At 37.0% G+C, this 26,792-nt stretch overlaps 1 protein-coding gene across 1 annotated transcript in view; it reads left to right on the plus strand.

Moving 5' to 3' along the window:
• The window catches only part of Oseg5 (intraflagellar transport protein Oseg5), a 369,827-nt gene that overhangs the window by 248,940 nt on the left and 94,095 nt on the right, over positions 1–26,792 (plus strand). Inside the window, exon 11 of the mRNA XM_070299093.1 lies at positions 20,506–20,669. Coding sequence (XP_070155194.1) covers positions 20,506–20,669 — 164 coding nt within the window. The remainder of the gene's footprint in view (positions 1–20,505; positions 20,670–26,792) is intronic.

Here is a 26,792-nt window from a genome sequence, read left to right on the forward strand (position 1 = left end):
TCGGATATCACCCCGATCGGACACAGTCACGATCGAATACAGTATATCAGAAATATATAGGTTTGGGTTAGGTTATATTTTCCGGAAGTGGAGTCCCCCTGTAAGGTAGAGAGGCGGAAACCCACTGTATTTACGCATATACTTTACAACGCGAAGTGAGGTCCTCCCTATAATTGTTATGTGGATGGGAAACTGCACATGTTCCGAACTTACTGATTTTTCTTCATTGTCTTCCATCTCACCAGCGCATTTACTTGTGAATTTGCCGGGTACTTTGCCCGACATTCTTTGACAATATGACCGATTTTACCACAGCGGGAACACTTCAATTTTCTTTGTCCCGCACTCGTCTGGTTTTCGGTTCTATCATTCTTCAAATCTTCACGTCTCTCCTATGGTACATAGGCTATTTCGACGAAACTGTGCCTTTTTTGCGTACATGACGTTCTGTTGCACATTGTTGTTGTTCACTTTTCGCGATTCATATTCCTCAAGTATTTTCACTTACAATGTCTCGGAGTCCGGCAACTCATCGCGTATCTCAATAGCACATCGAGAATTTCCAAATGATTCTGGCAAACTGTACAATAATAGAATTGTTAACACTTTCTTGTTAACTATCAGTCCGATTTCTTTAAATCTTACCACCGCTTCGAAAAATTCCATTAAATACGTTCACACATTTTCTCCTTCTTTTAATCGTGACAAAATAATTTTCTTCAAAAGAATCGTTTTTCTTGCCGGTCCCTTTGATTGAAATGTCGATTTAATTTTTAACTAGACTTCTCTTGATGTTTTCATTCCACGAATCACATTTAACTCTAAGGTGCTCATTGATAATACAGCCTTTGCCTTTGTATCTTTATTTATTCACTCTGCAATTGCGTCTGCCCCAGTCGTTGGCTTGACTTTTGTACCATTCACGTAAATCTATACGTCGTTTTTCACCGTCGTTAGCCTCCATTTGCATTTTCCATGTATTATAATTTTCTGCGGTTAACAATTCAATCTTCATAATCGCCGACATTTGTTATTATCATCTTGTATTATTTTTTATTGTCTAAATTTTATTTCGCGACTTCTTTATTCTTGCTTATTGAGTTTCACACACAATAGTTTTCTTATATATATTGTTGCGTCCGCGGATCGAAATCGATATAACTCGAATCCGCGTGACACAACCGACACTCGCGTACCGCAAGTAAATAATTAACACTCCTTTGAAAGAACGAAAGGAACTTTAATATAATAACACAGAACACTATTATACAAGGAACACAGAACTATAACGGTTATCGTAATCTCGAATACGTCCGCCCGGAATGGCATCCGTCGCGAGACTCCAAGATGGCCGATCTCTCTTCAGATGAACGCCGTCGTTTAACAACAACCCTTAGCAACGTTCTCCCGGAGACGGGTACAGCAGATTCAGGAATAACGGTCACAGACAACCCGCAGGGACGCAACACTACTCCCCCTCTTCAAGATTGTCGTCCCGACAATCAATGGTAGTAGGGCTCTTCCAAATTAAATGGGTTGATCGTTGTCCTCTTCTTCCAAGGCGTTGACTCCAGGGTGCCTTAATGACTTCCTGCTCTACCCTGAGCTGCTGCTACAGGTTACCGAGCGCCATTATTTATCGGCCCCAATCACACACCCTCCAGGAATATACAGGATACTGCCATCGAACCCGCTTGACAAGAATATCCAATGTCGACTCCAGGGTACAAAAACGGTTTCCTGCCCTACCCTGAGCTGCTGCTGCAGGTTACCGAGCACCGTCAAAATCCAGAACCCAATCGACTTCGATAAATCTTGAAATTGCAGTAGCTGTCCCCCGTTCTTCGCCTGATTTCCGGAAATATCCAATGCTGCCGCATCTCCGCATCTCAACATAAGGGAGCGAATCTTCGGACAAGAGGGGGGTAACACCCGTGGACCCACCATCCTTCTAAGAGGACACCTCAAGTCCCTGTCTCGGCATTCGCCCTTCGTCCCACGGGAAAACCACGGTCAAAAACCGGGGAGAGACAGAGTCTTCAATGATGGTCTTTGAAGAATAAATTTCGAATGAAGATTCTATAAAACATCTTCTTCAATTCCTTAAGAAAAAGAAACAGAAAGAAAATTAACAAATATCAAGTAACATAAACCATAAATCGGGTTTCGGATGTGATTTAAATCTGCCTTTCATGATACGAAGCTAATCGATCTAAATGAACTATTTTATTTCTATGCCTTCTAGACTTCCGGATACAATAAACAACATCATTAAGCTTCTTAATTATTTCATAAGGACCTTCCCAATTGCTTTGTAACTTGGGAGACCTACCAACCATCCTACGAGGATTAAACAACCAGACTTTCTGTCCACACTCAAAATGAATTTGACGAGCCTTTCGATCATAGTAAGCTTTTGCTCTTGAAGACTTCATATTTAAGCGTTGCCTAACCCTATCATGAATTCTATTCAATTTTTCTTTTAGTTCCGTCACATAACTTTCTTCCGAAACATCCACTCCAACTTCTGGAGGACTACCACGAAGAAGATCTAAAGGTAGTTTCAAATCTCGACCAAAACATGATTCGGCTGGAGAAATCCCTGTAGTCTCGTGTTTGGCTGACCTATAAGCTAATAAACACATTCCTATCCAACGATCCCAATCTCGTTGATTTTCCGCAACAAACTTCGCCAAATAATTTATAATTGTTTGATGCTGTCGTTCGACCAAACCATTGGACTGAGGATGAAATGGAGTAGTTCTGGTCTTTTTAATTCCCAATAAACTTGACAATTCGTGGAAAACACGAGAATCAAAATTCCTCCCTTGATCGGTGTGTAATTCTGAAGGTACACCGTATCTTGAAATTACTTGATTTACGAAGATTTCCGCAACAGTATTCGCCCTGAAATTCTTCAACGGAAAAGCTTCGACCCATTTGGTGAAACAATCAGAAACAACTAATAAGTATTTATTCCCTGTAGAAGATGTCGGAAATGGACCCAAAATATCCATTTGCATTCTCTCAAATGGAACTCCAGTGTTATAAATTCGTAATTCAGATTTTCCTTTATCAAAAGGTCCTTTTTTAGCAATACAGACGTGACAAGACCTGCACCAATTTTCAACGTCCTGCTTACAGGTGCCCCAATAAAATCGTTTTCGGATCTTTCCCAAGGTCTTGTTCACTCCGAAATGTCCACCAGAAGAAGAATCATGAGCTTCTTCCAAGATCTGCCGAATTCTCCTTTGTGGAACTACAATTTGAAAAACAGAAGTCTGTAAATTAGGAGATTCCCACTTCCTAAATAAAACACCATTTTTTAAAACGAGAGAATCCCACTACGACCAATAAATTTTGGAAAACAAATTTTCTGAAACAATTTCCTGCTAAGAAGGACGCTGATCCTTTTCTTTTCCAAGTAAGATCTTCGCTATCGCCGGATCTTCTAATTGATCCTTCCTCCAATTTCCTAAATTTTCCAACCCAAAGACAATTCTTCCAACGAATTCCTCTTTTTTTAAATCAATTTTGTTGCAATAGTTGCAATTGATTTCTGCACAAGGGCGTCTCGATAATCCATCAGCGTTCCCATGAAGTTTCCCTTTTCGGTGAAAAATTTCAAAATCATATTGCTGGATTCGCTCTAACCATCGCGCCATTTGTCCTTCTAGATTTTTGAATGACATCAACCACCGTAAAGAAATGTGATCAGTTCTAATCACAAATTTACGTCCGTATAAATAGTGATGAAATGACTTCAATGAATCTATAATAGCAAGTAACTCTCGTCGAGTTACACAATAATTCCTTTCTGATTTCCCCAACACACGACTATAATAAGCAATAACTTTTTCTGAGCCGTCCTGCATTTGAGATAACACTGCGCCAATACCATGGTTTGAGGCGTCAGTATCAAGAAAAAATTGACCTTCATTCCTGGGAAAAGATAAAATAGGAGAGGACATTAAATGTTTTTTTAATTCCTGAAAAGCTGATTCGCACTGTTTCGTCCACACAAACTTTGTCAAATTTTCGGTCAAAGAAAATAATGGCTTAGCTATTAAAGAAAATCCCTTCACAAATTTTCTATAATAAGAACAAAAACCCAAGAAACTACGTACCTGTTTCTTGGTGCAAGGAACTGGCCAATCCCTAACAGCAGAAATTTTCTCAGGATCCGTTGTCACTCCTCCTTTAGAGACAACATGACCGAGATATTTAATTTCCCTTTTGAAGAAAGAACACTTCTTCGGATTCAATTTTAAATTGGCAGAGCGCAAACGCAAGAAGACTTGCCTTAAATGGTCCAACATCTCCTCGAAATTTTTACCGAAGATAATTACATCATCTAAATACACCAGACAAATCTTGGATAATTTTCGTAAAACCTTTTCCATTAATCGCTCAAAAGTGGCAGGGGCATTGCAGAGTCCAAATGGCATACATGTAAACTGCCACAAGCCATTTCCAATTGAAAATGCTGTCTTCTCTTTATCTTCTGAACGAATTTTCACTTGCCAATATCCGCTCTTCAAATCTAACGAAGAAAACCAAGAGTTTCCGGATAATTGGTCAAGTATATCATCAATCCGAGGCATTGGATAGGAATCTTTTTTAGTCACGGCGTTTAATTTCCTGTAGTCGACACAGAATCTAATCGTCCCATCTTTCTTTTTCACCAAAACCGCAGGAGACGCCCATGGACTTTGTGATTCCTCAATTACTCCTTGACGTCTCATATCTTCAATAATCGTATCTACCTTTTCCCGCATTTGTAACGGAATTCGTCGGGGAGCCTGTTTAATTGGATTAGAATTGTTCACATTAATTTCATGCGCCTCCCCATTACAATTTCCAGCCACTATTTCCTCCGAAAATATATCCTGAAAATCTACTAAAAATCGAGCAAAAATATCCTTCTGTTTACTTGAAAAATCTTGAGATTCCTTTTGAAAGAGTTCTTTCAAAAATGGAGGAACTTCATTTGTACAATCTTCAATGCGTGAACATAAAAACTTTTCTTTTTTTTTCACACTAGGATTGCCAAAGATTGGCTCAAAAATGTTTTCCAAATTAACCATGGACAGAAAATCATTTCCTAATAAACAATCTTCAACTATATTAGCAACAAAAACCGGAAGTTCTACAGAACATTTTCCCAAGCTAATCATCACGATTACCTTGAATTTTACGGGGACTTCTTCCCCCGTGGGATATTTTAAATGAAAAGAATTATCAAGAGGGATTCGCCGCTTAGGCATTCTAACAAAATTACTCCTGATAAGAGACACATCCGAACCCGTATCAATTTTAAAATTACACAATTGTTCATCAATAAACCCTTTAAAATTAAACAATTTCTTATTATTAGTGCCAATATTATTGCTAATATTTTTACAATTACATAAATAACTCTGTAATTCTATTGGGGCTCCTTGTTCTCGCGTCGAACCTGCCCCGAACAGCTCGACAAAATTCAGTTTCCCCCTTTCTTTAGGAATGGACACTCCGCTCGAAAATGGCCTGAGCCTCCACATTGCCAACATTCTTTTACAAATGTTTTATTATTATTTGTGCCAGAACTCTTGTAAAAATTTTTATATTGTTCCTGTTTCTTTTCTTTAGCTTTATCGCCAGAATTTCCAGAACTTCTTTTATTGTCAAATTTGTTAAAATTATTTCTATTCCCGAAATCAAAATTCCTTCTTCTAGCGAAATTATTTTTATTATTACTATTGTTATTGCCAAAATTGAAATTATTATTCCGCCTTTCAAAATCACTTTCCTGTATAACTTTCACCGCCATGGCCCTTTGTATGGCCATTTTCAAGGAGGTGATTCCCTCCAACTGCAGAGTCCTTCTCACAAATCTATTAGACAACGCGGTAACAAACTGCGCGCAAGCAATTTTATCTCGAACTTCGTGCGTACATTCGGGATATGCTAACTGTGAAAGCCGTTCAATTTCAGAGCCCAAGGTAGCCTCATCTTCCCCCAACTTTTGCTTTCTGTTTGTAAATTGGGAATAATATGACTGTGACAAAAATCCTTCCCCAAACCGCAATTCTAATTTGGATTTCAATTCCGCGTAATCGAGATTCTCAATATTGATGACACACTCTAATACCGCACGCGCCTTTCCTCTAAGACATGATACGAGAGCGACGCTTTTCGCAGCGTCACTCCACCTATTTGCTCGCGCGATTAACTCGAACTGTGAGAAGAACTCCCTTAGCGGGACAGTCCCGTCAAAAATATCCGGCTTTAATTTAAAACCTAATTCCGTATTAATATGAATTGAATTACGCGCGTCTCTCTCAAAATTAGGCATAACATTAGGCATAAAATTTCTGTTCATAGAGCGACTTAGCTGGTTGTTATCATCCAGCAGACGAATTCTCTGCTCCATTCCACGTAATGCTTCGTCGCGTTGGCGCAGTTGTGCCTCAAATATAGCTCGCTGCTCATCGTGTTGGCGCAATTGCGTCTCAAAATCGGTTCGCTGCTGTAATCGCTCCTCGCGTAGCTCACGGATCTCACGCATCGCTGACTGAAGCGTAACCGTTTCCAATGATGGTCCCGATGTTGTAGCCGCCGTTGAAGTCAGACGACTCCTCTTTCTCGTCGTGACTCCTGCCGTCGGCGAATTTTCCTGTTCCATCTCCATTTTTATAGACGAAAAAAACACACAATTCTCCAGAAAATCATCCACTCCGTTGTATCCCGGACGAGCCCCCAAAATGTTGCGTCCGCGGATCGAAATCGATATAACTCGAATCCGCGTGACACAACCGACACTCGCGTACCGCAAGTAAATAATTAACACTCCTTTGAAAGAACGAAAGGAACTTTAATATAATAACACAGAACACTATTATACAAGGAACACAGAACTATAACGGTTATCGTAATCTCGAATACGTCCGCCCGGAATGGCATCCGTCGCGAGACTCCAAGATGGCCGATCTCTCTTCAGATGAACGCCGTTGTTTAACAACAACCCTTAGCAACGTTCTCCCGGAGACGGGTACAGCAGATTCAGGAATAACGGTCACAGACAACCCACAGGGACGCAACAATATGCTACACGTTATACATCACAACCATATTTTTGTCGAATTTTTCACTCGCGATCTCAATTAGATTTTTAACACTCACGTTATACGCATTATGGACCAACCTGTTATCAAAGTAAAGCACAGTGCAATAAATTCAAATACAATTATAACATAATTTATTAATGCAAGATTATACAATTACATGTTATTAACTCGTACCGCCATATTGAGAACAGACAAAAGAATGATGTCACAGAGAAATCAGTAGATGAATAAAATATCGCGGCTCGCTAATTCAAATAGAACTACTTCGTATCTTCAACAACATCCCCCCCCCCCCCAATAAATAAAATATTTTGTATAATACATAAAATAATACTATTATATTGCGGATTTTATTACAAATAGTAAATCATATTCAATAACTGTTTAATCCTTACTGCAATAACTCTGATCATATCGATCACCAATTTCCAATTTAAAAAAGAATAAAATGAATTTTAATATCAACACATAATTGAACTATACACAAAACACAGATCAGGTATCAGTCGCCGTAATCATGAATACAGTAAATACACATAATGAATCCACACAGAATAACATCCATCGTGACTAAGATGACGGCTCTTCTCATAAGATGTTCACAACCTGGTTTAAACAAACCCCCGGCAACGCGCTTGGAGACGATCTCTTGGAGACGGGCATACTTTCGATACAGGAATGAAATACAGGGACGCAAAAATAAGCTTAGCATGTTCGATCTGAAATAAAATTTTGCAAAAGATTATTAGCAAAAATCATTATCAATATATTAATAAAAATATATGACTTTGTAACGATACATCCCATTGTTACCCTCCATCATTACCCGGCCGCCGATCCGTCGGAAGTCCGCCGCCCGACGAACACCGGTCGGGCAAAATGCGGAAGCGCTGAGCGCTCATTCTTAAACGATAGACAAAGCGCGTAAATATCGAACCGCTGTTAGGAACGCGTCACCGTCAAGAGTCGGTGACGCGCTCGGGTACCGACCAACTGATACCGAAAACATCCAGGCGCGCGCCGGTTCTAGGACGAAAATACCGTTAGAACAATAGGCGAATTATGCAGACGCGCACGCCGAAAAACCAGTATAAATAGAGCGCGCTTTCGTTTATCTAGACCAGATCTTCCGATCCGCCAGAGTCAGTAAGACGCCTGGAGAATATCCTAGATCCTTAGAAAGCTCCTTCGAGAGAGAAAACAGGGTTGGGCGTACTCAGCCTTCGCCAAGAGTTTGCGGCATCTCAAACGAGCAATCTTTCCGAATCATCGTTAGAAGCAAAGCCGGATTGGGCGTACTCGATCCCTCCGAGCGTTCTCGGCACCTCGCAGATTTCCAACCATCTACGTGTACCAGCAGTATTCACGTGGAGGGGAGTTCTCCCCAACGGACGGGTGTACTTGTCAGCCGCAACACTCCTGAGTCCGAAGAAATCAATATTGCGATCCCGCTAACCGACGCTATTAATATCCGCTTGAATTAATATCCGCTCGAATTAAGAGACTCACTGTCAACTGCCATCGTCAAACCGAACTCGCTATAGATACGGAGCAATATGTCCCGCGCCAAGGGACGACCCGCATCCCTACCGCGATACCGATCGATGCGCGGAAATCGATATCATCGCAAATACGCATCAAAGGATCGTTCACCAGAAGCTACCGAAATTACCGCCTGCACGGACCCGACAGCTAGCAGCTCTTGCCGAATCCGCACCGCGTGATAATCGATAGTTCGGATCGCAAAAAAAGGCAGGAAGGTGACAGCGCTGCATTGTATGCAGTATCGTCCGCATCCGAATTAACCATCCACCGGTATAGATTCACGCGCTTACATACTTGCATAGTACATGCATACATGCTTACATTCAACGTGTACACGCGCACCTCCGTATATTTCATAGATCTCACACATATCTTATACATTCACACACTCGTTGTACACCATACACACCTCTTAAAAGACAATAAATCTTTTTTATTACAAATATATATATAACTTCGTGTTCGTATCTTGATATCCCTTTCACGAGCCCTGGATCCCGACCGAACTGTCCTAGCCCGTCTCGAGAAAGCGGAACGTTACAATTTATAATACGACCCTGGCATCCCAAGTTTTTATGTCATTTTAATCTTAATCCTTTTCGTTCCGAGCCTATCTGGTAAAGTTTATGATTAATTTCAAAATTAGTAGATCAGTTTGGCACGGGGCACTTTTAAATTCGAAATTGATCGATGTTATAACAATAAGGGTTAAATATTAGTTTTATGATTCACTATTTGTAAGAAAATCAGCAACATAATAATGCTATTTTATGTATTATACAAAATATTTATTTGGGGGAAGAATAATATAATTTTTTAATAAAAATAAAATGCATTTTAATTTTCTCGTGAAAATCTATAATATTTCTATAAATGCAAGATTGATTTTATGGCAAATATTTCAAATTACAAATCCTCACAAATTGAATTGCTTCTAAGTACTTGACTAGTTAACTATTGATTTTATATTTAATGTTGATTTGTGATTTTTTAGGGATTTTATATTTTTTTATAAGTTATTTTGATGAATATTTAGATCAGGCCTGCGGCCGGTTTGCACTTTTTGAATCTTGGTTGCTGCCATCCCCACTCCTTTTGTTTAATAATATCTAGGCTGCTCGCGGAGACGTAAGATACTCGAACTCAGGGACGATATTAGCTGTAAATCATATGGGGCTTTAGTATGTATAGTTTCGCGCGCTGTTTACTATTTACAGAGTTATAATAAGTCATAATATTATGTTTATTATTATTATGTTGTAAAGTTAAAGGTAACATTAAAATAAAAAATATATATGTTAATTCTACAGGGTGTCCCATTTTAAAGGACCCACTCAAATCATCTCAGAAACACTGTGTTAAATCGAAAAATGTTTCAAACAAAAGTTGTGTGGCTTCAGGGGGGCCATAAGATGGTGACAATGATTTGACCTTGGAAAATCATTTGAAGGTCATGTGAAGGTCAACTTTAAAATCTTAAATAGAAACCCCCATTTTTTATTTAGTATTCTTGTAGCTGACATGGAGAGTTTTCCAAAACACTTAATTGAATGTTTTTCCATTAAGTACTTTTCGAGTTATAAGGCTTAAAAGTTACAGTACCGCCGGCATTAGCATTACCCAAGATGATCGGAGAACGATTCCGCCAATGAAGGCAAGATCGATGGTTGATCCAACCAATGAAGGCAAGATCGGTGGTTGATCCAACCAATGAAGGCAAGATCGGTGGTTGATCCAATCAATGAAGGCAAGATCGATGGTTGATCCAACCAATGAAGGCAAGATCGGTGGTTGATCCAACCAATGAAGGCAAGATCGATGGTTGATCCAACCAATGAAGGAAAGATCGATGGTTGATCCAACCAATGAAGGCAAGATCGGTGGTTGATCCAACCAATGAAGGCAAGATCGCTGGTTGATCCAACCAATGAAGACAAGATCAGTGGCTGATCCGGCCAATGAAGGTTGAGTGTAAATATTTAGATTCAAAAATAATAAGTAAGAACCAAGAGTGTGCAGGCTGCATTACGAAATTCATCGAAGAAAACATCATGTAGCTTTAAAAAAGGCTGATGTTGATTATCTGGCTACAGTAATACTTCAATTAAGTAGGTGTTCGAAGGTCGCACCATTGACTTGTTGGCAGTACTGAATACGGCGTTCAAAATGTCTAACAGTACGCAAGAGTACATTACGTGGAATATTGCACGCAGCTCGGATTCTCTCCTTCATGTCATCTTTTGTCGTCGGTGCATACCGGTAGACTACATCTTTGAGGTAGCCCCACAAATAAAAATCAAGGGATGTTAGATCAGGCGATCTTGCTGGCCATTTCACTGGACCGCCTCTACCAATCCATTGATTAGGAAAGATATTAAGAAAATTGTTGACTATATTGGCAAAATGAGGATCTGTGCCATCTTGTTGCAATCACATTCTCCTCCTCGTATCGATGTCAACATCTTGAAGTAAACTCGGAAGATCGTCCCTCAGCAACTGTAAATAAATCTCACCATTAATCATGGCATCAAAAAAATAAGGACCAATTAAATAGCCATTAATAATTCCGCACCAGACAGTTAGGCTCCAACGATGCTGGTTATCAATCTGCCCCATCCAATGGGGATTAACTGGAGCCCAATAATGACAATTATGTCTATTCAATATTACAGTACTGTGGAAAGTAGCTTCATCACTGAAAAGTACATAATTGAAAAATTCGCCGTCGTTTCGGATTTGTTGTGATGCCCACTGACAAAACAATAGCCGATCTCTGTGATCCTGCTCAGTTAAGGCTTAGTTAAGAGTTATGTAAAAATGATACCTCACGGCTCTTAGATATCTATCAGCAGTCGATTTCGGAATACCCAGCGTACGTTGGATTTCACGCAAACTTACATGTGGGTTTACATGCACCATTGCCACAATTGCCAAAAAACAAGGATTAATTACGTGATCGTTGTTGTCGTATCTTCTTCGTTGGCGACGAAGGTATCCTCTCCGAATCCTAATTTTAATTTTGCGTATCCTAGAATGATCCGGGTGTTGGCGTCTTCTACAATACAATGCTGCTGCTCTTCTGTAATTGCGCCGACATTCTCCTAGGATCAAGAGAATATCGACAATCTCGTTAGGCGAGTAATCAGGCATTTTTTCCGAATTCCGATTTTACGATTGAAAAAATCCAGTAATGTCTGAGAACGTCTCGAACTTGGGAACAAGTGAGAGATAAGTTATACTTAAGATAAGATTCCGTATCCGCAACAGGCTACTTGAATAGGATTATTAGTTCAGGACACGTGACGTCCCCCAACAAACTCGGGAAGAAAAGTCGTCGGGGCCATGAGACCGGTGTTAGACAAGTGAGTGGATAGGTCTCAAGGCAGGATATCGTTTCACCTTACGCAGGTGTTCGCCGGACATGGGTGTTTCGGCGAATACCTGTGTAAGATAAGGAAGGAGCGCACCGCGAGGTGCCACCACTGCGAGGAGGACAGGGACACGGCGCAGCACACGCTGGGTCAACCGATCTTGCCTTCATTGGTTGGATCAATCACCGATCTTGCCTTCATTGGTTGGATCAACCATCTCCGATCATCTTGGGTAATGCTAATGCAGGCGGTACTGTAACTTTTAAGCCTTATAACTCGAAAAGTACTTAATGGAAAAACATTTAATTATAGTGTTTTGGAAAACTCTCAATGTCAGCTACAAGAATACTAAATAGAAAATGGGGGTTTCTATTTAAGATTTTAAAGTTGACCTTCACATGACCTTCAAATGATTTTCCAAGGTCAAATCATTGTCACCATTTTATGGCCTCCTTGAAGCCACACAACTTTTGTTTGAAACATTTTTCAATTTAACACAGTGTTTCTAAGATATTTGAGTGGGTCCTTCAAAATGGGACACCCTGTATATATATATATATATATATATATACAGGGTCCCATTTTAAAGGACCCACTCAAATATCTCAGAAGCACTGTGTTATATATATATATATATATAATTAACATATATATTTTTCATTTTAGTGTTACCTTTAATTTTACAACATAATAATAATAAACATAATATTATAAAAAAAATTACACTTAAAAGTAGGCTCATTAAAACTTAACAAAAAATATAAATAAATAGGATCTTTACGAGCAGTATGAATGAACAATTTAGTTTTTTATTTACTTAATTACATAAAAAATGTGGGACGTTTCGACACTTAACTTGTGTCTCCTCAGCCACTCAATAAATTAACAGATAAGGCGCCCGGCGCAAGATCAATCATACTTCTAGGTTTGATTATTACACATATATATGACATCCATTACCCTCATTAGCGGTCGCAAATGTGCTCATGTCCTTTTATTTTGAAATTTAAGGGGATCCAATATTACCGACAGAACGCGAATATTCTTTATTTTGAAAAATCTTTTTGTTGATTATAGATATCAACAAATCCTTTTCCACAATTAAGGTACACATAATTACGGAGTGCGGAGTTTAACATTTCATATGAAAAGTTAAAAAAAATGAGAAAATTACAGTTTTGTTATCGGCTTCTGCGTCAACATTTACTTAATATAACAAATGTGTAATCTACACGTGCCTAATCAGTAAACTCCGCACTCGGCATTTCATCAAAGAGTATAAGTGAACTTAGAGAAGTGAGTTTAGAAGCTTTATAAAAAAGATTTTGCAAAATAAAATTTTCGTGCATATGTGTGTGTGCGAGATGGAGGCTCAAGAGTAAAACAGAGCAGTAGATTAGTTGCGTGATGTCGCGATAGACGGAGCTGTAATCTTACACGACAAGGACAGACATAATCGTACTACCTTTGTCTCTTTCATGCGTGTAGAGTAATATACATGTACGCACTAACATTATTGCAGTATCTTTTTTCTCTCGATCATACGCTCTGTCTCTTTCTAATCGCTCGCTTGCTATGTACAACGTATCGCTTAGCTTCATGCTCCTCGCATATTCACTTACGCGTTCACTCGCGCTTCTCTCTCTCTCTCTCTCTCTCTCTCTCTCTTTCCTTCTGCTCGTTCATTATTGTATATTGTATTCTTTTATTCTCATTATTATATTTTTTTATTTGCTCAATTTTTATTCTTTCTATTCTCGTCTCCCTACATGAAAATAAATAAATTTATTTATTTATGTTTATTTGATACATCATAAATGAGATACACAAGTTATTTTCTTTTTCTATTTAACTATAGTTAAATACAACACATGTACATACAAAAATACACATAATTAAATACTTTGTCTATTTATGACATACACAATATCTCATTTATGTTGTATAAAATAAAGACGAATAAATTAATGTATTATTATGTAGGAAGACGAGAATATAGAAAGAATAAAAGTCGAAGAAATAAAAGAATATAATAATGGGGATGAAAGAATACAATAAAGAACGAGGAGTAAGCGAGATGACAAACATCAAAGAGTTCCGAAGTCTCGTTCGCGAGGCTCTCTTTATCTATAATATCTCGGGTTACATATCGTTCGTAAAATTTCTGTTTTTCGTATTTTATCGATATCAAAATAATTCTAATAGATTAATGAGATTCTTGCGATTAAAATAATACTAAACATGACATAAATCGGATAATTTTTAATCAATTATGTTATTAAAATTATGATTACTTATTTCATTTAAAATAATCGGATTTATATCGTATTTGGTGTCATTTTAATCGCAAAAATGTAATTAATCCATTACAATTATTTTCAGATATATAAAATGCGAAATACAAAAGTTTTATTTTCTATAATAAGATGACATATATACGTGAAAGATTACAGATAAAAGGAGTCACGCGAGCGAGGCTTCGGAACTCTTTCATGTTTGTCATCTCACTTACTCCTTCATTCTTTCTCGCTCTCGCTTTTGTCGACTCTTCAGCGTCGGGGATCTTTCCTTATCTACAAAATATAAACATCTTCTAAATAAAAAATGAAACTTGTATTTTCCATTTTATCTGTATAAAAATAATTATAATGGATTAATGAGATTCTTGCGATTAAAATGACACGAAACATGACATAAATCGGATTATTTTTAATCAATTATGTTATTAAAATTATGATTACTTATTTCATTTAAAATTATCCGATTTATGTCATATTTGGTGTTATTTTAATTGCAAGAATCTCATTAATCCATTATAATTATTTTTATACTAATAAAATACAATATGAAAGTTTCAGTTTTTATTTTATAAGATGTTTATATAAGGAAAGATCCCCGCGCGATGCTGGAGAGTCGACAAAAGCAATAGAGAGAAAGAATGAAGGAGCAAGCGAGACGACAAATATCGAAGAGTTCCGAAGTCTCGCTCGTGAGGCTCCCTTTATCTATAATCTTTCACGTTAGATTAATATATATAAATTATTATAAAATTTATATATATATACAGGGTGTCCGGCGTCAATCGCATCACCGGTCATGTGCAGGTAGAGCAGATGAAATCGAGAAGAAAAGTCGTTTACCTTTTTTTTCTATAACACTTAATAAAAGAGTTATTATTGAGTAAAGTCTGGCCAATCAGCGCCGACCTTTAGCCGGGCGCACGTCAGTGAGCCGCGCGCTATGAAGTGTGCAGCGGCGTACACTATCAAGCGCGCGGTTCACCGACATGCGCCCGGCTAAAGATCGGCGCTGATTGGCCAGACTTTACTCAATAATAACTCTTTTATTAAGTATTATATAAAAAATTGGTACAGGACTTTTCTTCTCGGTTTCACCTGCTCTACCTGCACATGACCGGTGATGCGGTTGACGCCGGACACCCTGTATATATATGTCATGTTACTATAGAAAATCAAATGTCTGTATTTCGCATTTTATATATCCGAAAATAATTTAAATGCATTAATTACATTATTGTGATTAAAATGACATGTCGTAAAATATTAATAAATAATGTTTTTATGTATCAAATTAATTTTAATCAATATGAAAATAACTTTTTATTCGGTTACAGAATATTCGTTTATAAAGATGCGCATTTGTTTTTATTATTACGCGATATTTGTAGCATGCATGTATCTAAGTATGTATGTACGTATCGGGGAATAAGGCGACTGTACTATTCACACGCACACAGCCAGGCACATGCGGTAATATCAGTGCGCGGCAGTACTCAGTCTCAGTCTCAGTCGCGCGTGTTGTGTACATACGCGTAACGAGAGATAACCGCAAAAGTGTGCTCAACCGTTATAACGCGTTATAACGCGTCGAATTTAAAAAACGAGTGTTGTGTTTGTGTAGTCATAGTGTGTTCATATAATAGGGCGAAAATGTAATGAAAAACGCTTGCCTCGCTTTGCCCGCAGACTTTCTTTAAAAAGAATAAGGGTCAAAAGGTTAGTATATTTATATACCATAATTCTAGAAGGAATTGTTTTAATGTATACTATATACTAATATGTCGCTAGATATAATTGAATTTTTTTTCCGTGCAGTTTACACAAAAATATAAGTATGATAATGTAATATTATATAAAAATGTAATATTTCAAGTTTCTTTTTTTATTTTTTGATTATATCTTTAAAGCAATTCCTAAATAGAAAACAACATAAAGACCTTTGTATAAAAAAATTGTAACATAAAATTAATCTTTAAATAGAATTTAGAATTACTACAATACATGAACATACACATTATATGTATATGATGCACATAGTATTTAGTACTCATATAGTATTTTTGTTATAAAGAAATAGACAGACATGGGCAAAAAAAAGAAAGAGAGAGAGAGAGAGAGAGAATAGGAATGAGTAAGCGAGGGAATGGCTGTACAACGATATATCGATTAATAATTCACATCAGTCGCTAAATATTAGTGAGCATAAAGTATTGCTACGGAGAAAGATCCAACTATTTCCTTTCTTTTCTTACTTTTGGCACTTATATAGACACTTGCTCACTTACACTCATATCCTCTTTCTCTTTGCCCATTCTTCTCTGTCCGTCTCTTTCTGATCCGAGCATACTATGTGTGTTATATATTATCTATATGCGATCTTTTCGTGAACTGGTTGTAAATATTTCATACCAGATGCGGTTTGCATGTGCGCTCTAAATATTGCCGAAATATTTGATCCCAGAAGCGATCTTTTCGTGAACTGGTTGTAAATATTTCATACCAGATGCGGTTTGCATGTGCGCTCTAAATATTGCCGAAATATTTGATCCCAGAAGCGATCTTTTCGTGAACTGGTTGTAAATATTTCATACCAGATGCGGTTTGCATGTGCGCTCTAAATATTGCCGAAATATTTGATCCCAGAAGCGATCTTTTCGTGAACTGGTTGTAAATATTTCATACTAGATGCGGTTTGCATGTGCGCTCTAAATATTGTTGAAATATTTGATCCCAGAAGCGATCTTTTCGTGAATTGGTTGTAAATATTTCATACCAGATGCGGTTTGCATGAGCGTTCTGGTTAAAAATATATCCCAGAGGCGATTTACGTGTGCTGGTTATTGTAAAAAATATTCCAGAGGCGATTTACGTGTGCTGGTTATTGTAAAAAATATTCCAGAGGCGATTTACGTGTGCTGGTTATTGTAAAAAATATTCCAGAGGCGATTTACGTGTGCTGGTTATTGTAAAAAATATTCCAGAGGCGATTTACGTGTGCTGGTTATTGTAAAAAATATTCCAGAGGCGATTTACGTGTGCTGGTTATTGTAAAAAATATCCCAGAGGCGATTTACGTGTGCTGGTTATTGTAAAAAATATTCCAGAGGCGATTTACGTGTGCTGGTTATTGTAAAAAATATTCCAGAGGCGATTTACGTGTGCTGGTTATTGTAAAAAATATTCCAGAGGCGATTTACGTGTGCTGGTTATTGTAAAAAATATTCCAGAGGCGATTTACGTGTGCTGGTTATTGTAAAAAATATTCCAGAGGCAATTTACGTGTGCTGGTTGCTTTACAATATTTTGAATCGGATGCAATTTAATAGTTATGTAAGATTAGCAATATAACCGTTATTATATATTATAATACATATATATGTATTGTGCCATTGTATGTATGTATGTATGTATGTATGTATGTATATATATATATATATATATATATATATATATAAGGCACATATATATATATATATATATATATATATATATATATATATATATATATATATATAACAATACATGCACACACACACACACACACATGGCCAAATATTATTCCTCTTGGAAAGATGTATGGAAAGGCACACACACACACGCACATATATATATATATATATAAGTCCATATAAGTAATGTGTGCAATTGTGTTCAAATATGCAATAAAGGCAGACACGTGTCTATGTTATACTGTTATCTATACGCTTAGATACGTTTAGATATGCGTGCGAGGCAATAGAGCAGTAGAAATACACGATGTTGTCCGATTTCATCATATTGAACACAATTCTCTTTCAAATATGCATAAAACATGCAGAAATATTATCGGTAACAGCGGAACTAAAATTATTGATATTATCGATCATTTCGGTCGGTATTATCGATAATTTTAGTTACGCTTAGATGAGGGCGCTAACCCGTCGGAGTTCGCTCGTCACTGTTGGATCCCCTTAAGAGATGTCAATGTGTTTTTATATAACCGCATTGCTTATTCTGGTGGGGGTAACGACGCATTGTTTTCGGGATCGTTACCCAGACAGCACAAGGATGTCCTTAGGACGTCTAAAGGGCATCCAGGACATATATGTAGGATATCCTCAAGATATCCCATTGTAATCCTCAGATCTCCTCTGGATGTCCTGAGGAAGAGTAAATGATAGCCATATATCAACCTCTGGAGAATCCAGGGAGATCCTGTGAAACATCCTAAAGATTTTTATAGGATATGTTAGGGATATTTTTTCGTATGTTTCAAGGAGCAAATTTTAAAATTTAAATATAAATTAAAATTATGTTTTGTTATTTACTGCCAATATTAAAAATCTATTAAAAATAGTTCACCGTTCTTTAATATTTGAGGCTTTTGTGCTGTACATGAATATTTTAGGTTTGGCTCCCGGGTTTGAGTTATGTAATATTTTCTAAACAATCCAATATCTGAATTCCCTATGTTGGGATTGCATCAGAAATTGAACTGATAGAAAATAATTACATTTGTAATTTCCTGTCAGTTGCTCTTTGCAAGCTTTATATAATTCTCATGACCAAATCTCAAATACGAGTTCGCGTGTCGCATAGCGGTAAACAAACGAACTAGCGGTTGAATACTATTGTTTGTAAAGTTTTTGGAATGTTGCGAACAGTAACATTTCTCATGAAATATTAAATAAATAATAATTTTGGATATATGAAAATGTGCGCATCAAATTCAATTATTAATATTAAACGAAATTAATGTTAACAATTAATTGCACATGTATATATCCTCTGGAAATCCAAAAGACATCCAATATAATGGACAGGGCAGATATATCCTACGAACATCCAGGGGTTATCCACTGGACATTTATAGGACATTAATACTTATTATAATACTTGAGATTTCTAAATTATATTAAATAGCCGACACAACTAAAAATAATTATGTATGCATATTAAATTTTTATAAATATATTTATAATAATATCTTAAAACATCCTACAAATGTCCTGAACCGTCCTGGACATATTCAGGATGATCCTGAGGATGTTTTGTACTGTCTGGGTAATTAACAGTGCGCGCCGTTACCCCGCGGCGGAAAACGACGCGGCGTTTCGGTATTGGAGCGCTTGGTACTTTTCGGAGGCGCTTGGCGATATTCGGAATTCGGGCCGTAACGGCAGCCGTATAACGGCTGTACGGCATCTCCGATATCGTTCGGTTATTGTGGACGTATTAAAAAAGGGCGCTAAGCGCCTCTGCCACTGCCCGGCCGATGTTCGCCGCGCGGCAGACTTCTGGCGGGTCAACTGCTAGGTAACAATGGGAGGTGCATTGTTACAGTTCTACATAGGTTTCACTATCCTATCCACACAATTATGGGGTGGACCTAGTTTTGCGTTGTAAAGTATATGCGTGGATGCAGCGGGTTCCGCCCTCCTTACGGGAGGGCTAAATTTCCGGAAGGTATAACCTAACCCAAACCTATTTATTATTTAAAACTAAAATTTATGTCATGTACACGGTATCACGGAGAATTATGTTCCATTCGTTAAATTTATTTTGTTAATAACTTTTTAATAAACAACGAGCGACAACTAAAACCTCTTGAATATTACTCAGGACAGTGACCTTGATACCATATGTCAAGGTCAAAGTCATTGGAATTGGGTAGGTTAATCTAAATATTTACAAATTTAAGAAATTAGGCTCTCGTGTGAAATCACTAATTTCAAATAATCGCGGGCTAGTAAGAGCCAGAACGCGGATGGTAGTAGAAAAATAAGTTTTCTATGAAACTAAATATGTGCACAGGGCACGAAATTTACTTGGTATTATACCAAAATTTTTGAAAATATTCTCAATTCGACATTTATAATAACCCCTCTTTACCCCCTGGAGAGACGAAGGCGAGAAAAATATCGGGGCAAAATCACTGAATCGGGAATCGAACCCGAGTCTTTCGCTTGCCGGGCAACTGCTCTTACCTCTGAGCTATTCAGATTCTACACCACCGATACTTCTCATTCGCCTTATAATATCTATTACTAATAATAGTTTTAGGTTATAACAATATATTATATTACACATAAATAATATTCTTATAGATATATTATATTATATTATTAAATAATGCAATTGATAATTACACTATTACATATAGATATATTATCTTATTATTAATTACATACACTTTTCTAGGCATTTTCTAATTGTGGAGTTTAGTACTATGTCATTATACAATTACCAAGGTCGTTTATTGGGTACTCCAAGATGGAAGGGATTTACTGACGAACCACTATATACTCCTTGCTTATCATTGTGTGCAGATACCTTGGTCATAAGGAATGAAACTAATAAAAAATGTAAGATACACATTGCCTTATTAATCATTTTCTTTGAACTAATTTTTTCCACGACGTACTATAAAATTACTATCTGTTGCGCAACATTTGAATTATACTTAATGTTTTCAATACGATTATATTAAGGTTTTTAAGGAATTTGTTTATATTTAAATTTGTTTATATTTGTTTATATTTAGAATCTATGCACTAAATAAAAGACTAGTTTGTGTAAAGTTTGTTCACAAAATGTATTTAAACAAAGATAGCACAGAGATTTTTCTGACGTATGTGTTTCGTGACGTACACGATTACTAAAGGTCAGAAGCTATCAACTGATGTTATCGCTATCGATTTATACAATATTATTAGACTTTAGGGAAGAGATTCAGAGATCCTGATCGCAACACAATTCGACCGCGAATTGTATTCTATTTTTTGGTTTACACATGTGTTGATATATTACAATAATTCAACTCTTTTGATATTTATTTTCTGAACGCTTGGTCAGTTTTTTAAGAACTTGATCACGAACTGTTTTCTTTTATTTATTATGTATTATTATAATATTGATCTCTATAATATTTAATCTTTACCATTATGAGTTACGGCAATTGTGTAGAATACTATGCAAATAAAATCGTTTCAATTTTTTTACTTGTAATTTTAGAGCAAAAAACTGTAAAATTTTATTTTTTTTAAACAAAACAATATTAATTTTTACATATTAATTAATGAAAACTATCTATGGGAACGAATGTCTTATGACAATTAGTCACATTCACAAATAACTTAACTGTTTGATAAAGTACCCGAGGAGTTTCTGGTTTCGGAGGGTGACGGGAAGAACGTTTAGAGTCCACGCGCACGTACGTTGGTCCGAGCCGCACCTCGCGAATATTCACACTTACACTTACTTCGATGATTGATTTCCGGTTGATAATGTCCTTATGTTCACTAAGATCCTTGAGAACACCGTGAGATTGATTTCTAGATCCGATCCGAGTCGCAAACCAAATCCCGAGAGCTTCGTAGATTTTTCCAAAGACAGCGTGCGCTATGAAAGACCGTTACTCACGGAATGATCGAGGATCATCGGAAGGGAGGATATCGACGCAGGAGCGCGGAAAAGGTCTTGAGAGCTTGATTATGATTGGCTGATAGCATGGCGCGATGCTGATTGGATTGATAAGACCGGCATCGGGATTGGGTTGAGGTCGCGTACAAGAGAGAAAAGGAAGAGAGAAAGAACTCTAAAGAGAAGGACTAGAGTGAGTGAGACGAGGTTGAGGAGATTGCGCAAAAGTTGCGATATTTTCTGAACATTAACAATTTTTTGAAGATTGAGTATCGTTAAGTAATGATCTACAAATGTATTGATCATCTCTATATACAGAAGGGCTAATCTATCATAATATCTTATCTGTAAAAATAATGTAGAAACAGATCAAATTATAACATGTATTTCTGTAGGATATAATAAACGAAAATATAATGACAGGATATTGATTTTGATCTTTGGCGTTACACTACAACATTTTTTTAATCTTGCGTTATTAGATATAAAAATGCTATATGCGTATTGACTATAATATGTTCAGCATATGTTGAAGTTGGTTAATTATAGTGGATGTCTAGCATGTACGCAAGCTATTGGCAATCACTACGCGCACTCTTTTAATAATTTTTTGCATTGTAAATTACACTTTTATCAAAGTTATGAATACGTCTTTCTACTCCGTGAACCTTATCTCTTCTTTGACAAGACAACTGATTTGAGACATTTTGTGATGATGTATTGATTGCCTTCTTATTAATATTAACTGTAAACAAATAATTATTAATCCATGCTGCTATTTTATATAAATCCGAGTATGGTGATTGTAAAGCTCTTTCGAAGACATCTTCTCGTATCTAGGCATGCAAATATTTGTATAGATACTGTGACAAAGGCTCTATTAAAAAAGTTGTGCTAACGGCAAATTTTCCTTATACGCTCCTTGTGTCTCTTTATAAAGTTCTTTTAGATCTTGTAGATACGTCTTTCTTCCTTGAAAAAAATACGCAGAGTAACGCCATATAATAATTTCGTGAGCGATTCTTTAATATCTTCTTTTTAACAAATACATCTAAAAAAATGGAAGTATTAAACACAATTTGAATTACAGTGCCACAAGAGTGCTGCTTTGAGTACTATGCCAGCACTCGAATAACCCATTCAAGACTAGATAAATATACTGTTGTGTGGCTTTTCCTGCAGCCTATTGTATTGGTTTGAGTATTAAAAAGAGCATTTTTAAATTAAGATTCTTGATCTGTAATGATCATAAGCGATGCTTTATATCTTGATATTTAATGTGGATAAAGTAATGTTATAGTTCACCCTAAAATTTTTTGATATAATATAGCTTCTGGCCATCTCAGAAATCTGCCAATTATAATCAAACAATATTTCATACCTTTGCTGATTTGTAGTGCTTTAGTCAAATCAAGATGGGTGTGTTAAAATCTTTGATCTTCTTTAATCTTCTGAAATCAGATTCTATGCTATGAACTTTGATACTGCCTCCGGTTGCCAGGAAACTCTTCCGCTACAGCTAAGACTCTTCCAATCTATTTAACATTGGTGTACGAAAACCGTTCATGCGGCTTGGCAGTGAACGGAAGAAGAATAAAAAAAAGGCTGATTCTATAACATAAAACAAATCCTCATACTCGACACTCACATTGCGCATGAGTCTCTCATATAATGACTTATGTAGTGAGTGGCCCGCTGGCACCCACTACAAGGTGATTCAAAACAACCTGATGTCCTTGAAATGTCATTCTTGAGCAAATTCTGAGACGATCTTTTTTTTACAAAATTGTATTCGAAGCTTAGTTTTTGAGTTATAATTGAAAATAGTTAGCTACTTATGAATTCGGTATAACGGACAAATAAGAACGGCGCAACACGTCACGAGACTCACTTTACAATTTCACAGCGAATATCATTAAAAGTATTATTGTTTTTACTACAGTCCTTATTATCACCCGCAAATGTCACACAAATTAAGGCATAAAATTCCACGATAAATGATATTGTTACGTCCAGACTCGGGGAAGGATGAGTCGACGGAAGGAAGCAACAACTATATATAAAGTAAATTATTGTTTAATTATCGTTTAGTTATTGTTTAATTGTCAATAAATAATATTATCTTTAATCAATAATATTGTTCTTATTTTATGCAATTTGTTTTTTCGCTATAACTTTGAAACAATCGACTTTAGGGCATATGCGTATTAAGACTTTTTAACTTAAAATGACAAAAAGAATACAGTTTCAGTGCGGACATCATGTTGCGGGACACCCTGTATATTTTTCTAACAATATCATACGTCTTATCGTCGCCATATTGAAAACTTGCTCAAGATTATTCGCTCAAGGCTGTAGTGAGATTGTAAGCGCCCCCAATAATACGATCCACAATTTTAATGTCCTTTATTGATGTCCAGACGGCTCGTCTTAATTAGAATGATTTTATGCTGATGATGTTGTCAAAACCTGCTATTGATCACTGAGGTATAGCACGAAGGGTGCTTCCTGTGTAGTCTGGGCTTCTCGCTCGAGGATCTGCTTACAATCCCTGATGCCACGCAACGCGCGCGCGAGTTCTGATCACGCTATAACGGGCTGATCTAATATGTTTAAATATTTAGCTATCGAGAGCGAATCACTCGATTCTTGTTTTTTGAAAATCGCCGGTGATTGACGATACAATTCCTCTACTTTGTCTGGCATCTTTGAGCCGTAACGAGGCTTATAGCAACAAGTCACTCGATGATCTTTTCTTGTTGGTGCTTATTTTAGTGTTAAAGCTCTTGATATTACATAAAATAAAATCATCAGAATTATGATAATTGCCGGAAAATAATTTTAATTAAGCTGTCTATCTGGAGATTTTGGCATAGTATTTTGCAATTTTATTTTTTTATAATTATCGCAATTTTTGTTTAGCGCAATCGCTCAACATATGTTTCGCGATTATGTGAGGAGGAAGGGAGGCGGATGCACAACATATTTCTTTTGCCCGGAGAGACCGTATCAATGTCGATCACTCTCAGTATTCATATATTATCATTTTAAGTTTTAAAAATCTCGGTTCTTGCGTTGAAGAGCGATCGAAACTTCCAGAGATAAGGCCAGAGATAAAGAGAACAATTTCCAACATGATAGACGTGATAAAGACAAGTGCTATAATCCAAAGGAACCAAATTAGCAAAGACTTCTATCTCTCTGCAGTTGGGACGCCAAAACGCTAACACAAAACTTTACGAACCCATGACTTCACGATAGGGTGCAGTCTCTCACTCACATTCACATCGCGAGAGAAAAGAGCGTAAAGAAAACATATTGACTTATTGTTAGCGTGATTATATCTTTGTCTTCGACAGCACTAAATGCAATAGGAAATTCTAAGGGAGAAAGTGAGCATTATATGTTTTCAAGTCTTAATATGTATTTTTTCTATCGTTTTATTCATTTTGTTCAGAAAATCTCGCGACTTTTGCGCAATCTCCTCAACATCATCCCACTCACTCTGGTCCTTCTCTTTAGTGTTCTCTCTCTCTTCCTTTTCTCTCTTGTACGTAACCTTAACCCAATCCCAAAGCCTGTCCTATCAATCTAACCGGCATCGCGTCATGCGATTACCCAATCACAAGCACGCTCTCAGGACCTTATCCGCGTTCCTGCGTCGATATCGACCCTTCCGGTGGTGATTCTCGATCATTCTGTGAGTACCGGTCTTTCGTAACGCACGTCGCCTTTAGAAAAGTCTACAAAAGCTCTCAGAATTCGGTTTTGCTACTAGGATCGGATCTAGTGAACAATCTCCCGGTTTTCTCAAGGTTCTCGGTATCAAGGACTTTATCAATCCGATATAAAACGTCGAAATACATTTCCGCGAGGAACATCGGTGAAGTGCGGCTCGGAAGTGAGTGAGTGTGAGTGAATCTAACTGTTCTTCAAAAATATTGCATGGCAACACACTGATACTTTTTCTCGAAAAAGTGACCGGTTTGAGGCATGTTATGTCTTCTTGATGATATCGAAATGCACTGTCTTTGGAAGTACGAGCTTCCACATTCTTTACCATTTGCAACATTACTTATAGAGTATGATCTCCAAAAATATAATCGATCGTCCTGAATTCTCCATTCTGGATATTAATATAGCTATTTTTATACTTTGCACGTGTGCATCATATTACTCGTCACCGGTCACCGCGGTAGCGCACAATTCCTCGGCGGGTTCATAAATTTGCGGCAACGCATTGGAAACGTGATGCAACATTTTGTTATACTTTGGGTGAAGCGTGGGATTTTCGGGATCGAAAATTGCGCCGGATTAGAATTGGGAAATTTGGGAAATTACGTCTAGAAATACTTACCAGTTTTGTAGTAGAAATAATAGTATTTGTAATTTTCTCTAATATAGTTTGTTTAATGGACTTCTCTAGTACAATGTTTTGATAATCCTTACCAGATTATGTCTCGCGTTTATTACAACGTTGGATGTCTTCGTGTGTGTGGGACTTAGATTATATGACAACTCGCGAGACTGATGCGTGTCCGTAACTCATAGTATAATTCACAATTTGGTAATTACAAATGCCTGTCTTGTAGTGCACTTATAATTTAAAAATTACAACTGCCCTCCGCCCGTTCACGGTGGGTGGTTTTGTTGTCTCCCCTTCAATAGTACTCTGCGTTGATACCACTAAAGACTCCTGTTTATATTCCCATTCACGTCCTTTGTTGAACCGTAGGAAAGTCTAAAAAATAAAAATTATTAGATTATGTCAGAACTCTTTCTTACCTTCTTTGTTGAGTAATTAGAAGAATGTAACAAATGATTTTATTGGATTTGTCTGCAAATATAATAGAAGAGCGTCTCCCAAAAATAGGAAAACCTAGGATTCTAGGCGTCAGCGGCGATATTTATGCACAAGTTATATTTTAACTAAGTGCGCGATATAAAAGATAAGGGGCTTGATTTTTACTTCCTTCTTAAGACTATGATAATGCATATGTTGCCCCTATCATACGACTGCACGTCTTATTTCGCATGACTAGTACTCTGCGTTGATACCACTGCTT

The sequence above is a fragment of the Polyergus mexicanus genome, unplaced genomic scaffold (assembly GCF_030449975.1).
Source record: "Polyergus mexicanus isolate NDT 795.1 unplaced genomic scaffold, iyPolMexi1.0 SCAF_7, whole genome shotgun sequence".
NCBI lineage: Eukaryota > Metazoa > Arthropoda > Insecta > Hymenoptera > Formicidae > Polyergus > Polyergus mexicanus.